At 38.3% G+C, this 17,985-nt stretch overlaps 1 protein-coding gene across 6 annotated transcripts; it reads left to right on the forward strand.

Moving 5' to 3' along the window:
* Window positions 1-3,569: 3,569 nt before the first annotated feature.
* On the forward strand, window positions 3,570-16,131 carry LOC143010632 (uncharacterized). Of its 6 annotated transcripts, XM_076163037.1 has the most exons (8): window positions 3,570-3,893; window positions 3,977-4,099; window positions 4,843-6,158; window positions 6,659-6,802; window positions 8,890-9,015; window positions 10,047-10,289; window positions 10,373-10,495; window positions 12,440-13,035. In XM_076163037.1, exons 5-8 carry the CDS (start codon window positions 8,934-8,936, stop codon window positions 12,946-12,948), a joined length of 957 nt encoding a protein of 318 aa, XP_076019152.1. In that variant the 5' UTR covers window positions 3,570-3,893; window positions 3,977-4,099; window positions 4,843-6,158; window positions 6,659-6,802; window positions 8,890-8,933; the 3' UTR covers window positions 12,949-13,035. The 6 variants fall into 6 exon arrangements, 5 of the variants coding, with proteins under 5 accessions (XP_076019152.1, XP_076019154.1, XP_076019155.1 ...); XM_076163039.1 differs by lacking the exons at window positions 3,570-3,893; window positions 3,977-4,099; window positions 4,843-6,158 and adding an exon at window positions 14,349-16,128 and having other exon boundaries at window positions 6,531-6,802; window positions 12,440-12,523; XR_012964820.1 differs by lacking the exons at window positions 3,570-3,893; window positions 3,977-4,099; window positions 4,843-6,158; window positions 12,440-13,035 and adding an exon at window positions 11,760-11,984 and having other exon boundaries at window positions 6,531-6,802; window positions 10,373-10,499.
* The last annotated feature ends 1,854 nt before the right edge of the window (window positions 16,132-17,985 follow it).

The following is a 17,985-nucleotide window of genomic DNA, read 5'->3' on the forward strand; positions in this document are numbered from 1 at the left end:
GTAGACAATTGAGAAGACTCAGAAATACACAGACAAATCAGTTTATTCCTTTATACTGCAGTGGGTCAGTTCTGGTTGCTAGACAGAAAAGACGACGATACAATAGAGATATGACTTCTTATATGGGCAAGAGAGAACAAGGGCGATTGGATGGTTCCAAGGCTTCGGAGGCGCCTCTGTGTCTCTCCACTAGGTCACAGAAACGAGATAGACAGGTGCCTGTCCGGCCTCAAGGCCAGTGAACACAGCAACATGCACAAATGGAAGCCTAAACATCTCCAAGTTTATCTGCTAAAGGCGTAGGCGACGCAGACGCACATCATATTTTATATACTGAATCTTTGAGATGCTTAGTTAAACACATTGAACACATAAAATGCTACATACAATGCTACATACACACAGATGTTATGTTGTGTTATTTTTCCACAGCATTGAGAACCCAAAGCAAAACAGGCTCAGGCTCTTTGGTTTTACATCAAAGCAACAGAAAACTTTTAATTTTGTTGGCAGTGATAAGTTAATGATCTAATAAATCATAGAGAATACTCTCATACATACATGTAGCACTATACCTGTATTTTTGCTCTTTTTTATTTATTTATTTATTTTATGTATTATTTATTTGTACATTTGCTCCTGGACTTCAGTCAGAACACAACAAAGCTCATATTTTCAGATTATGTTATCTTGCCCAGGCTCTGGTCCCTTGCTGTGTGAGGACGAGACCCCTTTCCTCCTGTGTTGATATGAGATGTTTTCACCTAGTCTATGTGTTACACAACAACAATACTATATACTTAGCACCTGATGTGATAATCAGTGATCTAAGGAAGACATCATAGACAGTCCGGCAGCAGGGGCCGCTTTCCCCCATTTGGTTGTGCTCTCCAATAGTTGAGTGTTAACAGCCTTTTGCATTGGAAATTAGGTAGCCCTCCTCCACTTGTTGTCACACATATGTTTTGTCAGATCCCCTCTGATGAGGGCCACCAGCTCTCTCGGTCCTTTGTATTACATACTGACTTGTTGGAGCCAGTGTCCTGATTATAAATGTAACCTTTGATAATCTTATGATTATTATTGACAGTGTAAATAGTTTTTTTTAGTTCAATAAATTGGTGTTCCAATGGTCCAACAGTGTGATGACAGTTGAATGCTATGCAGGCAGGGTAAATGAGGAAACAGACCAGCCAGGATCTCCACCCAGTTCAGTCTTCATCATCATCTTAGATCAGATAACCTTGTTAAGATCACACAAGGAACACATACACACACTGCATACGACTGGCGCTACTAATAAACACAACACACACTAACTCCTTAAATAACTATTTTTTTTTAACATTTGTCAAATACTGCCTTTAAAACATAATTTAGTAATAATATTAATAATAGTTAATATGAAGGATTTATTATTTATTTACTCACAATAATAACCAAAAGTCATCACCATAAATACAGTAAACCGGACACAAAACAATAACAGGAAGTTCACATAATAACGGATTCAATCACAAGGAAAGTAAAGCTTGAGAGAGGGAGAGAGGAGAGTGTGTGTGTGTGTGTGTGTGTGTGTGTGTGTCTGTGTGTGTGTGTGTGTGTGTGACATGTACAGCAGGTAGTGAAGTTATAGACACACCCACGAGGGAGGAGTCCCTCTTGTCACCCAAGAGGTCAAGAGAGAGAAACAGAAAAACCACAGTTATCATGCAGGTTCTGTGCTGAAAAGCACTGCCAGAAAACTTGAGGAACACAATCGCAGAAATATTAAACATGGAAAATACAGTATGCCATACATTGTTTTCATCTATTAAGATCTAAATCTGACTCTAAATCTTAATCTGCCCAAACATCAAAGCCTTACTTAATAGAATCAAGTCTGTTTTGTGATTCTCTGTAGCATCAATTGGACTGGAGTGTCCACTGAGTCAATGGTTTGTCCGTTGTGGTGAGCTTTGCTCCAAGTCTTCAGTTCTGGGCTTGAAGAGGTTGGAAAATTGTCTTCGTGGTATAGGAGAGAGAGGGCGAAGTGAATCGCTGATTGGTCCACAAGTTGAGTCAGACACTTTTGAAAGCAAACGGAGGTGCAGGCCTTAGAGGTTATGTGTTCACCGTAAATAATCCAGGGTTGGGTTCTTCCTCTTCCTTACTGCTTAGTTGGCCTGGAGAGAGTTCTGGGTTCACTGGATTGAGATATCCAGGGCAAGTTCTTAGGTCTCCTTTCTGCCTTGCGTTGAGCCGGAGAGAGTTGATTTTGGGTTTTCAAGGCTTTTAAACTTCAAATGACCTCACAGCCGTGGGTTTACCGTTTGACCAATGTCGTGGCAGCTGAGTCTATGACATCTTCACATCAAGGTGTGAGGAGGGGGTTGGTCCACTACAACTCTGGATTGTAGTTGTGAACATAGGACCACACGACCCACCACATGGTCTTCAAGCTTGGAATGTGACAATAGGCCCCTACAAAGGATTGTAATAGTTAATGTTCAACGATTAGGTTTCATTATGTGTAGCCTCTAAATGACCAGTGACAAGTGAAAGGAACAATGAGGATAGAGATGTTGACCTCCACAAAGCAAAATCTAAACTCTGGCCCCTGAAGGACTTCATTTGGCCCCGATGCGGTGCGCTCTGGGATATGTTTGCAGTGATGTTATGGGATGACACAAAAAGGTAAAATATGGACTATGAAATGTTTTTTAATCCTGCACAGTAAGTATTCAGTATTTTGTAGTATCTCATAAATTCTTTGCCACTTAACATATATTTCATTTTTCCAAACCTCCAGGATTCTTCTACAAAAGGACACGGTGTTTCATAAATCTCAAATCATTTCCTGTCATGCTCTCTTCCTCCTCCTCCTGACACAGACTTCTGCAGGTAACACACACAAAAGGAAAACACTTTAATGCAGAAAAAATTGATCGCTTTCATGCTAGATGCTCAGATGCTTAGCACAGTACTTCCAGATTCAGAAGAGTACCTTGTACTAGTAATATGTTTGACAAGTGTCACTTTTTGCTGTTTCGTTAGCAACTCAGCCAATGAATGTGCAGCTTGGCGATGACATCATTTTTCCGTGTCAACTGGAACCTGCTGCAGATGTTGCAACCATGACTCTTGAGTTGGCAAAACGAAACCTGATCTGACTCCCAGATATGTCCACTTGAGACGTGATGGCATGGACTTTCTGATCGATCAAAACCCAGCCTACATTGGAAGAACGTTGTTGTTCGTCAACAAACTGAAGTGTGTCAGAAAAAAACTCTCCAAAGTCAAACTGTCTGATGAGGGAACGTACACATGCTTCATTCCATCGTTGGGTAAAAGGTCAACTGTTAAGTTAGTAGTTAGTTAGTTAGTAAGTGGACGTTTGTTCATTCCAAGGAACCAATGGAGTTTGGCTCCCACTAATATTGTTGTGTGATTGGGTCAAGTCCTGTGATATTGTCTCTTCTTACCTACCTTATAAAATTCTGAACAATCACTTAAAGCGTCTGTAGTTAGTAAAGTGAAAGTGGAGGAACATTCCAGCACAAGGTAGCGCTGATTTGCTCTGTGCTGATATCAGAATCCAGAATCTTTATGATCGATCTCTGTCTTATCTGCAGGTTCTGTCTCATCTACCGTCATTGAGATCATCAAAGGCACGGATGGAGTATTATTTGAGTGTAAATCTGCAGGCTGGTATCCAGAGCCGGAGGTGCTTTGGCTGGACGCTGAGGGAAACATCGTCTCTGCTGGACCTACAGAGACGCTCAGAGGTCCTGATGGTCTCTATACTGTCAGCAGCTCAGTAACTGTGGACAACAAACACGGCAACAAATTCACCTGTAAGCTACAACAGGACAACATCACCCAAACTCTGCAGACGCCTGTTTTCATTTAGGGTAAGAAATGATTTCTTTGACTTCTTAGCTTGAGGTAGCCAAGGTGTAGTTTTCTCTAAACCCCACATTGTTCTGTGTTTCAGGTGATGCATTCACTGCTTCCTCATGTTCTGGTGTATCCATTGGACTTGCTTTGATTGTTGTCTGTATGGTTTGACTTGCTGCGCCTGTGATTGGTGCATGGAAATGGAAAAAAAGCAAACTCAGTAAGTCACTAATTGATTCCAAACTCAAAAATCCATTGTTTTAGGATTGGATTGTTGGAATGGATTTAATCTGATACAGATTTATGTGATGGGTTATTAGGGCCACAGAAAGATTTAAAAGACATTTCGAGAATAAATTCAGAATATTTAGATTTATTTTACCACAATAGATTCCAATGAAAAGTTGAAAATGTGAAGAGAAACACGTGAGTTACATGCTAGCTTGCTTGTAAAAGTTCTTTAGTGTCAACACATGAATTAAAGATAAAGGTAGATTGGGTTGTAATGTAGTTACAACTAATATAACATACATAGCTAATTAAAAATACAGTTTTTTAATATTATAAGGTTGAAAATAATTTTTGCTGGCCGTATTTTATAGGCCGTCATTTTACAATCTAAGTAAATGTGTTCCACTGCACAGTTGCTTCTGTGTGTCTTCTGAAATATTTATCTTCGAGCCTTTTTGGTAAATTGTTGCTTTAACACCTCAGGTGACATTATGGTCAGGTATTATGCTCAAGAGTTTTCGATTTAGAAAACAAAAATAACATTGCTTTGCATGTGTAAAGTGGATCTGGTATTATCTGCGGTAATCCTGATGATGTTAACAATAGGTTCCGTGATGACTCAAGTCTTTCCAGTCCACAATGTTTTTATTTTCAAAGATTTCAAACTTAAACGTGTTTTGATGTTGTGTTAAATGTAAATTACTGAGGGTTCCTGCTTCTGTACTCACACAGGCACATCTGAGATGAACCATGAGGATGACGCTGGAAGGAGAGAAGACAACAACTCAACATAACGAGACGGAACATCAACCTTTCAGCGGTGAAGAGAGAGAGAGGAGGCCATGACGGAAGGACAGAAAATTGAGGATTTGGAGAAGAAAAATAATAATGTAAAGAATTACAGCAGAATAAGGAAGATTCAATGCTTTTGGTAAATATGATTAATATACTGATGGACCTAAAGAAGAAACTGAAGGATCAGATAGAACCAGTGAAGGATGACCTGAAGGAGGTCGAGAATAAGGCACTGAAGAACCAGGGGAGGCTTGAGGCAGAGGAGAAGGAAATAGAAAACACCATGTTCACATCCAAGCTTGAGAAATCACAAAAGTCTCTGCAAGAAGAGAAAAACAGTCAAATGTCAAGCCACATGTACAAAATATAGAGACACAACTGAAGATGGTGGAGGACGTGGAAACAAAAATACCAGAGAGGATAAAGAAAAAATCTTTAGCCCTTTCATGGACGAATTATGAAAGCCCCAGTCAGGATTTTTTTCCCAAAGGTTTTTATTTATCTTTAGGCATAAACATTACACCAATTATTTAAGGAGTTACTGAAATGTCCACTTAAGTGGACATTGTGCATCTGAGGAACAGAAACAGAAAACGTGTGTGTTCAACAAATCATTCAAATCAAATGGCCCTGAAGGAACATCAGTTTCTATAAAGCTGAGGATGTTGACAGGGGGTTTTAAGGTGACACCAAATATACATCATGTTATTTCATAGATCTGACCTGTTTGCTCACTTCATCTTCTTGTATTGTGAAATTGTTTAAATTTTTCCAACAATCCTGACGTGACTTGTTTAGAATACCAAAAAAGTATGTTTATACTGTTTATTTAATGGTTCACTGTCCCAGTTTTTATGATGAAATGAATGCAAGTGCTTTATTATTCAGAAGAACAGGGATATATTACCTTGGTGTGTTATCAGCAAATACGAGTACACGTGTAAGGTGATCGCAGACTCAAAGGTCTCTAAAGCTCCTCTGTGCCACAGGAATCAACACAAACGTCACACACGCTACTGGTTTGACCACATACGTACTTTCATGATATGTGTGCCAAGACTTATCATGAACATCAAACCCTGACTACTTCTGCGTTCCACAAATACTTTCCGATGTCAAACGCAATTCTTCAAAGGGCGTGTGTTTGGTTTGAACATTGTCAGGACAATTGTAAAGTGATCTGATTGATCTTCAATAAATGAATGAATGAGCCTTGTGGCGGTAGGATTGTTGGATTTATCCATTATTAATTTGTGAGTGAGAGAGAGAGAGAGCTCATATTTCCAGATCGAATTATATACCTATATACATACGTATATAAATATATATGTACAGTTTATATATTTATTTATTTATTTATTTATTTATCGGCTATTTATTTAACTTAATTTTCAGTTTTTTGTGTTTTCTCCTACAATTTAAGCTCATATTATTAATGACATCTTCTATGTAGCATATCTGCACTAAGCAGAACAGATTTGACCTTGTTTTGTGGATTTCCTTTACTGTTTTGCTATGGTTGGCTGCCAAAATTGGGTGGCCGTGGCTCATGACAAATGAGCCACGCCCACTCAATTTTCTTTTTCAACAAAGAGCTTGGTGGACATGTGACCTCACTATTAACGTTGTTGATAAACTCTGACAGGGGTGGTTAGGGTGATCATGGTCTATGACTAGCTCTTTAACATGGACTACTCAGCCTTGGTGGAGGTATGAGTGCCTGAATCAAAGCTGACTCATGCTCTTCATACAGCCAACACCTGTCCAAGCCGGAAGAACTGGTCGAACAGCTTCCTCACGCAGTGAAGAGGAGGGAGAGGAAGGCAAACATGGACAAAGCTAGTGCCTAGTGTCAAAGTCAGTTACTGGTGAGGACTGAGACGTACATCTGTAACAGGTGTGTGAGTTTTCTCTGAAACATTAATTTTTACGAGTAGGCATATATTTCTAGAGTAAATGCCAATCTACCATCAACACTTAATCTACTTTTACTTCTATTGTATAGAATTGTACGGAGTTATAGAGATATATTTGTATAGATACATGCAAGAAATTTGAAATATGTTTGAATTCTTCTTGAAAGTCTTTTGTTGCCGCTTGGTTTCTGTTGGTGGTTAAGAGGTGTTGGTGCTTTTTAGGAGGAAAGTAAAGTGAACCCATAATTACTGCCATGGTTTCAAACAGCACATGTAAAAGTATTTTTCACGCTGTGTTTCCTGTTTTATATAAACTTCAACCGCTGTGGACTCTGTACTTATGGCAAATCTTTTTAATACATAAGCTGTTAATTAGAGTCAACATAGTTTACAATCAGCAGATCTGTGAGCATCGCAAGACTCAATGAAACGAGCAAGTAGATGGCGCATAGATGTCATGACTCCATCTCCCTAAACCGTGAAGACCACACTTTGATCATGTCAGGTGTCGAAGTTATTGACAAAATGTAACTTGTTGGCATAGTGCCACCATCGGCTCATTTGATGTTTTGTTTTATGTGCGTAAGCAGGGAGGTCACATGTCCAACAAGGTTTGTTACAGTTGACTAATTCATTCATGAGATCCAGCAATTTGTCTTGTCAACTTTGTAAGCCAATTATATCAAAACAGTGAAGATGTCAGAAAATCAACAAAGATAAATCTTTAGTGCATTTCTGTCCAGACATTCTCCATGAGAAATTTAGTGATGATCAACCCAAAATTGTTGAAGGAGAAACAAAATACACAGACAAGCATGGAGACAAACACAAGCCAAAACAACCCACTTGAGAGACGATTCATTTCCCCTGGGGGTCGTTATAGCTGTTGAGAACCCAAAGCAAAGCCGGCTCAGGCTCTATCGGTTTAAATCAAAGCAACAGAACACTTTTAATTTTGTAGGCAGTGATGATCAGTTACTGATCTAATTAATCACAGAGAATATTCTTATACATACAAGTACTTTACCTGTATTTTGTGTCATGTACACTGACATTTGCTCCTGAACTTCAGACTTTGCTACATGTAGAACTGAGACACTGGACATAAAGGAATCGTGCCAACAATACTCCTCATGCATTTGCATAGGGCTGAAATGCTAACCTTGCCTTGTGAGCTGGACAGACAAACAAACACCAATGATTACAATCCACCTGCCTGAGAGTTATCATTACTTGTTTTTGCTATTTGTTTTTATTGAAGCAAACATTTTACATGGTATTGCGCATACAATTGTAGGATATTTTGAAGATTTTTTTTAATACAGAAACAGGGGGAAGTGGAGAGAGAGAGAGATAGAGAAAGAAGGAAGGTTGTATCATGATTACGATAATGGTATCGTCGTTGCTAAACTTTATGATGATGTCAAACAGAAATATAGGGTAGTACAAATCGCATTATAGGCTGTGGTACAGAGAAGGAGAGAAGAGAGAAACAAAAAAAAACAAAGAGAGGACATCCCACCCGAAACTCATCCCAAACCCGCAGTCACACAAGCCTGCATCCATACAACCCCGTCCTGGCCAGCCTGGGATGTAAAATAAAATGAAAAAAATAAGAAGGTTATAAAAAAGTTATCATTACTATTGTTTTTAAACTTTCATGCCAGTATTTTATTCATCTCTTCTTGTTAGGGAAATTATTTCAGACTCAGAGACTCAGAGACGTCAGGCAGCTTGGTTGAAGACACTATATTCTTGCTGCATCAATGTCAGCTACATAGATACTTATTGAGAAAAAAATGCCCCTCCTCATATGACAAAAGTACCCAGTGCCCATCAGTACTTTTCCATTCCAGCAGCACTTCTCTCTATCTCACGGCCAGACGGATTATGTGTCGCCATAACAACAAGGTCAACAAAAAAATACTATTCTTGTTGAATGTTGGGAATACCAGCAGGAATACCACCACACCAGAATCCCTTCTTCCTTGAGGAGATACAGCATAACCTTCTTTGTTTATTCAGTATTATAACATTTTTCTGACATTTCTCCACAACTTTATAACAGGTTTCAACTTTCAGACCTCCAAGATTCTTCTCCTGACATTCACAATGACCTTAAACTCTCAGCTCGGTGCCCTTTTGGTTTTCCATTGTGCTGTTGTCCTCCTCCTCCTGACGCACACTTCTGCAGGTAACACACACTTAAACACATCGGTTACAACTGTATGTGTGTCCAAAGCTGGATGCTTTTATGTTTGACTATGCTTTGTTTCCCTAAATTGCCTGAGATTCTCTCTTTACATTACATTACATTACATTACGGTCATTTAGCAGACGCTTTTATCCAAAGCGACTTACAATAAGTGCGTTCAACAAAAATAGATAAAAGAACTTCAGGTTACAAGAAATTGTAAGTGCATTTCCTCCCAAAACCAACAGCTAAGAGCATAACTAGAGCTAGAGTAGAAGTGCAATAAATTAGGTACTATGATGAATGAGAAAAAAGGACAAATTAGAAATGACAGATTAGAAAACAAGAGCATCAGAAGAGCTAGGACAGAGTAGGTGATGTCCTAAGAGGGATGATCCGGGTAGTGTTTCCTGAAGAGATGGGTCGTAACTTTAGTGTCAAAGTTACAAATAACCTGCTGCTTTAGTGCTAAACATTGCCTTGAAATACCATTGTTTTGTAGAATTCCTCAGAAACAAGACACCATCCAGGATCCATGTCATATTGGGTCAACATACCAGTGTATCATCTCACTCTGAATTTCAATTACAGTGCATTGCAATACATCAGGTTATTGTCAATGTACTGACACATTATCATGTTTCAGTAGGTTCCTCATATAATGGGCAAGAGGCTATGGATTGCATAGCGACCTTTGATGATCAGCAGGTATCATCAAACACACATATTCCATTACGGCAGAGTGGCAAGCCAGCAGTCATTGCGACACACACATTCTCACTTATGGTGCCACAAGCTATTATAACATATCATAGCTAAATGTGAACAACATTAACTACTACTACTGACAATTAAAGAGAACCTTAACGTGGATACCATTAACTACTACTACTATTAAATAATTAAAGAAAACAATCAGGAACCGTAAACACGCCACACCAAACATCGCCACAAGGCATGCTGGGAAGTTCCCAACACACTACAATATCAATCCCACTGACCTTTATCATGAATCTGTGTCTTATCTGCAGATTCTGTCTCCTGTCCTGCTATTGATATCATCAAAGGTGCTGATGGAGTTTTATTAGAGTGTAAATCTGCAGGCAACAGAGAGGCTGAGGTGCTTTTGCTGGACTCAGTGGGAAACATCATCTCTGAACGTGCAAAGAAAATCAGTTCAGTGACATTGGAGAAGAAACACAACAACACATACACCTGTAAACTACAACAGGACAACATCACCCAAACTCTGCAGACGCGTGTCTTCATTCAGCGTAAGAAATGATTTCTTCGGCTTCTTAGCTTGAGGTAGCCAAGGTGTAGTTTTCTTTAAACGCCACACTGTTCTGTGTTTCAGGTGATACATTAACTCCTTCCTCGTGTTCTGGTGAACACATTGCACTCGCTGTGCTTGTTGTCTGTGTGGTTTTACTTGCTGTGGCTGTGTTTGGTGTATGGAAATGGAAACAAAGGAAACTCAGTAAGTCACTCACTGATTCTTGAGAGTCGGGACAAAACATGTCCGACATAGACAAGTCTTATTTATATCAAAAATAAATAAATTAATAATGATTGACATACTCACAAAGTTAGATCTAAAGGAATTGTGAATACTGATGTTCTGTTTTAGCATAGATTATTACTTTTTTGAGGGATATTTGTTTAAATGTATGACCAGTGGTTAGACGGCCCATGTTATTTCTCTTGTCCTCAGCAAGAGGTCACAATATTCACCAGCCCCCAAAATCTTTAAAAACCTCTACAATTGTGAAAACATAAGGGTTATGAATGTATAAAACAATGCATGCCATGAACATCTAAAAATATTTTCCATAGAAATCTGCCTATCAAAGTTGTGTCCTCTGTTTCCGTCAACTCCGTCAGATTTTGTCATAAATCAGGCAATAGCATGGTCAGCTATATCACTGAGGGTCCCTTTTCATTCCCCTGGCTGTGGTGAATACATCAATACCACACATTGTCTGGTTTGTTTGACATTTTTTGATATTTTAGATGAACAATGTCAATTTTCCTATGGTCACAGCTGGAGCATGTCAACACCATCTCTCTGTTATGATACCTTTTAATAAACCATATTGGATTCAATGAAAGTATTTTATTGAGATTATGGAGACAGCTAGCAATAGCCAAAAAACTAGCTAGCTAGCTGCAGTGTTTTTTTCTGCAGAGGGAAAAAACATGCCATTTCGTCAACTCCGTCAGAGTCAACACCATCAGGTTTTATGTCTGACGGAGTTGACATGTAAGCTGACGGAGTTGACAAATCCACCAATAACCGCTTAATGTGCCAATATTATACTATTTTCAAACAGAGTAAAGGAATAGAATGTTGTAATGGCTGTGTCTTATCTCCCACTACTTCCACTGGACATTGATTTTGTCTGCACAAGCCAGTGTATGTTCTCAACATCTGGTTGTAGGAACACACACTGCACCTTTAAGATTTTACATCAATCAATCAATCAATCAATCAATCAATCAATCAATCAATCATTCAATCAACCAATCAACAATTTAGTGTGTCTGACGTAGTTGACACAAATAAAGTTTTTAAGGTAAACATGTGAATTTATTAAAAATGTGTTTTAACCTCCAGCCTGCACCTTTACATGATTAAATAGCACAGATCTTAATCTACATGAATATATAACTCTAATCAATATAGTGTACATTTTCAAAAAACGTTTTTCAGAAAGTGTTTTGTCCCGACTCTCAAGAATCAGTGCACTAACTGATTCCAAACTTATACTAAAATCCATTGTTTTAGGATTGGATTGTTGGAATGGATTTAATCTGATACAGGTTTATGTGATGGAGTATTAGGGCCACAAAAAGATTAAAAAGAGATTTTGAGAATAAATTCAGAATTTTCAGACACAAAACTCAAATGTTACGAGAATAGATCATAATGAGTTGAAATGTGAGGAGAATCACGTGAGTAACATGCTAGCCTGCTTGTAAAAGTTCTTTAGTGTCAACAAATGAAATAAAGATAAAGATAGATTGAGTTGTAATGTTGTTATAACTAATATAACACACATGGCTATTTAAAAATACAGTCTTTTAACATCATAAGGTTGAAATCAATTTTGCTGGCCGTTTTTTTTTAAATCATTTTAGTCATTTAGTTTACTCAAGTATACGTGTTCCACTGCACAGTTGCTTCTCTGTGTCTTCTGAAATACTTATCTTCAAGCCTTTTTGGTAAATTGCTCACCTTAACACCTCAGGTAACATTAAATCTGGTATTATCTGCAGTAATCCTGATGATGTTAACAATACGTTCCGTGATGACTGAAGTCTTTCCAGTCCACAATGTTTTTTTTTCAAAGATTTCAAACTTAATTGTGTTTTGATGTTGTGTTCAATGTAAATTCCTGAGGGTTCCTGCTTCTGTACACAGGCACAGCTGAGATGAACAATGAAACTAAACAGCTGGAAGAAGCGACTACAACAACTCAACATAACGAGATGGAACCTTTGAGAGGTAAAGAAACAGAGACAGAGGAGGCCATGACGGAAGGACAGAACAATGAGGATTTGGCAAAGGAAAATGCTGAAATGTTTAATGAAGAACAGCATATGGAAGAATCAATGCTTTTGTTAAATATGGCTAATAAACTGAAGGACTTAAAGACGGCATTGAAGAATCAGAAAGAAACAATGAATGATGAAAACAGGAACACACTGAATGAAACTAATTCAAAACTCAAGCTATATGTACAAAATATAGAGACACAACTGGGGATGGTGGATGACCTGCAAACAGATATAACGAGGATAGAGAAAATAACTTTACACCAGATGGAAGAAAACCAGTTTGCATCTGGAGGAAAAACTCCAGCCAATCAGAATCTCCACACAAAGAGTTCATCAGCAAAAGGAACTCAGGGAACATCAGATTCCATATAGCTGAGGATGTTGACAGGGGAAAGTTTTTAAGGTTGCCTTGTTTGCTCACTTCATCTCTTGTATTGTGGAATACTCACTACTTGTTTAAAATACCAACATTTTAAATTATGTTTCTACTGTTCATTTAAAATGTCACTAGTGCCTCTAATGCTCTCTGTCCCTGTTTTTACGATAATAATGAATATTTTATGATAATAATTACTACAATGATAGTCATTCACAAAGGTGAGTAATAAATGAAATGATTTTTCCACTTTTGCTTACATATTACTTGACATTAGCCTCCATTTAATTAGAGTGAATGTAATCAGATCTATGGACGCAGAATTATTTTAAGTCTGACCTTTTTGATGGTGGAGGACTAAACCTCCAAAAATTTGCTTTAACCTATCAAAGTGAGGAAAACATTTGGGTGGAAATAAATGATGGTCCACTTGTGTCGCACACTAACCATGTTGACCGTTTTGTGGAGTCTCACTAAAATGTATGGTTCTTAATCTGAAGGAGAGAGACACTTTATGAGTGACACAACATTACATTACGATCATTTAGCAGACGCTTTTATCCAAAGGGACTTACATTACATTACCACCCATTGCAAAGGGGGGAGCAGTTGGGGGTTCGGTGCCTTGCTCAGGGGTACCTCAGCAGGGACTTGCACAGGCGACCCTCCGGTTCCCAACAGGAAGCCCTACTGACTGAGCTACTCCCCCAACACCGTCACTACATTGACATTTAGGCCATACAAGTGTCATCTGTGGGGAAAAAATGTGGAAAAATAAAGGGTCATTTCACATTTTTTTGTTGGTGGTTTTCTTGCCTGGTTCATGTCGAGTCAAAATTATCAGCCCATCTGCAGAATCTAAAATAAACTGGATGTGAGCGAGACAACGAGAAACAGAGCTCTTGAATATGTAGACACCACAGTGACCACTGCAACTGTCAAACGGGGTGAGCAGCTTCGACACTCAGCAAATGTACACAATCTATTCATATAATGTAATTGTTTATATTCTAGCTGTTCAGTGAGTGAAGGTAAAATAATTGCAATAATGTTGGTTCTTGCCAAATCAAGTTCAATACAATTAAAAGAAAGATATGAAACAAAGATGAACCTCTCTTCACCTGATGATGGCGTACCTGTCCACGTGTGAATCAGCTGTACCGGCCTCTGAAGACATTGAAACACACAAAATAGTAATTATCCCACCTGTTAACTGAAAATTCAACGCTTTAGTTAATTTTATAGACCACTAGTAAAAGAGGAACTCCCACACAAAACAGGTCAGAGGAGAGGATGGCCTACCTGCCAAAATGAAGGCCTCACCCTCTTTTAGCTTTCTTTCAGCTTCAGGAAGACTGAGTCCATCTGAGATGTCTTCTGTGTTTGTCTCCTGCAGCTGGAAACATCTGAAGTAAGAGCTCCGGAACTGCAACAACAGCTGCAACACAAAGAGAGAGAGAGGACAACCTTGATGTCCAACATGGCACAAAAAGGGAGAGAGATGACAACAATGAAGTCAGACATGGCACAAATAAAGGGGTAGAGATGATTGTAATGGAAGCCGACTCGAGGGAGAGCAAAAAGCTGCAGGAGGAAGTGAATTGTTATTGTCTTTTTTAAAGATAATCACCAAAATTAGAAGAAAAACATAAGAAAGGGGATAAATCCGACTTCAAGTTTCTCAGAACTTAAGAGAGAACTTAAGAATTTTAGAACATATTGAATCTTGTGTTCCAAGCAGTAGATTTATGCTATAGATCTACTGCTTGGAACACAAGATTCATGTCATAGATCTACAGGCTGCAGGAAGTAGTCATGTTCACAGATGCACAGACATGTTTTCCGGGCATCGTAGCCTTTTCTCAATTCTTTTTTTCTTTTTTTCTTGCTGTTTGTTTTTTTAGCAAACATTTTACATGACATTGCACATACAATTGTAGGATATTTTGGAGATAATTTTTATACGGAAAGAGAGGGAAGAGGAGAGAGAGAGATAGAGAGAAAGAAGGAAAGCTGCACTATTAATGGTATTGTTGTTGCCAAACTTTAGGCGTAGACCCTGAGGTAGAATACAAGTAGATTGACATTGCAATGATCTCATAGGGATACAGTGATTTCAGGATGATGATAGTACAAATTTACATCATAGGCTGTGGTACACAGAAGGAGAGAAGAGAGAAACAAAAAAAAAACCCGAAACCCATCCCAACCCCGCATCCACACAACCCTGTCCTGGCCCGCCTGGGATCTAAAATAAAATGAAAAAAATAAAAAGGAACTGTTCAGTGTTCTGGTAATCAGTCACTGGTCTGGAATAGCCTGTAGATCTGTGAAGTAAGAAAAAACGGTTGCCTATCTGATATTTTCTCAATTCTTGCAAATTCTTTGGGGTCTCCAGACTGAGACTCCAGACTTTGTCCTCTGGTTGTGGGAACACCTTACTTCCTGTACACCATCATACTGGGACTCATAGACAGAGACAGAGCTAAAAGCGAGTCTCATGATGTCAGAACGAGACCTTCTTCTGACTCTAAGCTCAGATGTAGATTTAATAATAGAGGAGTTTTCGTTTCTGTTTCTGCAGCTCGATGTGCTGGAGAGAAGACAAACTGTAATGATGTCATAATGGAGGAAGCCTTCTAAAGTATACTATATGTGACATGTCAGTCACTGTCATGATTTTCCTTTGCTTGTGGGAATATGTTAATTTTCCGAGTTACATACAGTATTTCACATTGTGCTTATTGCTGTGATTGTTTCAGAAAATACACCGAAGCAACAGACCAGAACAGCAACTGAACATACACTAGAGCAATAACCACTTTTCAAACGCTTTTCAACAGTAAGCAATCATAATGCATTCCTAGTTTAGTCTGTTTCCATTGTGAAGGGCAAGACATTAAAATGAGACACATCTAAAACCACACAGTCACCAAATTGGAGACGGCAGTTTAGCGTCTACGTGAAGCGTAGCGCGTCTCAATGAAACCATGACAAAGCCTCAGAATAACCACAGCGTTCACAGGCAGGTCAAGACAAACTATTTTGGTTGTCACAGGTAGAGTTACTGAAAGATACAAAGCTGCTGCAGAAGATGATTCAGAAGTGGATTCAAATGCATATAAACATTTTCTCTCCGCAGTTGTTGTGCATGATACTGTATGTAAAATGATGCTGGTATTTGTGAATAAAAGTAAAGCCAACCTGCTTCTTAAACAAATCATCAGTATTAATTTTTCATTTACACCAACTATTAACACACATTATTGCTATCCAGATAACATAATAAAATGACACAGTTGGTTGATATCACAGGATCTGGATGTGTTCCCCCATCTTCATTACGATAAGCGGAGTGGAGAGGAAGCACGTGTTGCAGCTACTTCCTGTTTCTACCTGCAGGTGAAACACTAGTTGTACATTTTTTTCTCAGCATTGAAGACATAAAAGTACTTAGAAGCTTTATTTTATTTATTTATCTATTGAAAAACTTCAAATCTTCAAATTCATGGCCTCAAAAATCGAAATTCAACACAAATGTTCCATGTTCCAAAGACATTCCACAAATTTTTACACAAATCATGGTAGACTTGACATTCCTGTGAACATAACGTCTAGTGGACGCATGACAGTGTTTGGAGGGCTTCTCATGTCCAGTAGGTGGCAGGGTAAAGAAACATACAAAAACAAAGGCAAGAAAAAACAATGAAAAGAGCAAACTTTGGATGTACTGGTCTCATCTCTATATTTATAAAAGGAACCAGGAGTTCAGAAGAAGGCATCGATGTTCGTAAAGAAAGCGACAAAGATAATATGAGACTTTCAAAATGACTCAAGACTCTCTGGCGGCCTGACAAACTATCTGGACTGTCTGACAGACTTATTCTGGCACATTCAAGACTCTCTGGCAGACCTCAGTATGGCAGAATTGAGTCTCTGGCACTATCAGGACTCTCTAACAGACTCGAGACTCCCTGGCAGACTCAAGACTTTCTGACACAGTCACGACTTTCTGGCAGACTCGAGACTTCCTGAGAGAATCGAGACTGTCTGACAGATTATGAGTCTTCTCCTGGACCTTAAACAGAAGATCTGTCACCTAGTAAGACTGACCTGAAACCACATGACACAGAGCACAGAAACACGTGACATGTCCAAGACGTCAGAAATAAGCAGCACAGGAAGTTCTCGCCTACTTCATATTTATCTGTAATTGAGTCTGAAAATCAGTTGTCCTCAAGGCAGCATGGAGGTCACAGCACCCTGCATCAGAGCATGTGAGTAGTGTGTGATCACTATACTTATTGTAGTAGTGTTTTAAGTAATATGATCAATCTGTACACATTTAAGCAATAAGATGTTTTGGTCATAATGTTGTTGAAAATAATAATTCGGGATCGTTGAAAATACCCAAAACTGCTAGACTACTACTGTTACTTGAACAATTTTCCTGTAGACAGTATACTCTCCATTTTGATATTATAGTGACTATAATGCAAAATGCAGCCTAAAGATGATCCAACACAGATGAAGATCACAGCACCTTGATTAGAGACATAAAAATGGATGTCATTGAAATTACCTGTGTGATTATTGCAAGTGTAGCAGCTTAAAACACTGTATGAAGAATGGATCCAAACTACGTGTTTAAAACCAATAATGATATTTACTATTATTTTGTTTACTGTTGGACTTGATGGGACTTTATTGTTTTTTAGTGTTTGTTTTTTTAAGATATAGAAATAGTTTTATTTTAGTTTTATATTTATATCATAGATTTGTAAATAGACGGCAATTATGACACATCTTCTGTACCTTATTTGCTTTTATTTTTAGGTTGTATTTTATTTTTCATTTGCTTTTATTGTATTAATTTATGTTTCAACATATTTTATTTGTGAATTGAATTGTTCATACTTTTACTGTGTCATATTCTTATTGGATAGCGTTCTTTAAATGTCTTCCTGTTCCTCCGATGCACTGTTTTGTACATCACACAATTTAACGTAAACAGTCTGAATAATAACAATAAT

This window comes from Genypterus blacodes, unplaced genomic scaffold, assembly GCF_046128005.1.
Source record: "Genypterus blacodes isolate CSIRO-AG114 ecotype Tasmania unplaced genomic scaffold, CSIRO-AGI_Gbla_v1 ptg000129l_1, whole genome shotgun sequence".
NCBI classification, from domain to species: Eukaryota; Metazoa; Chordata; class Actinopteri; order Ophidiiformes; family Ophidiidae; genus Genypterus; species Genypterus blacodes.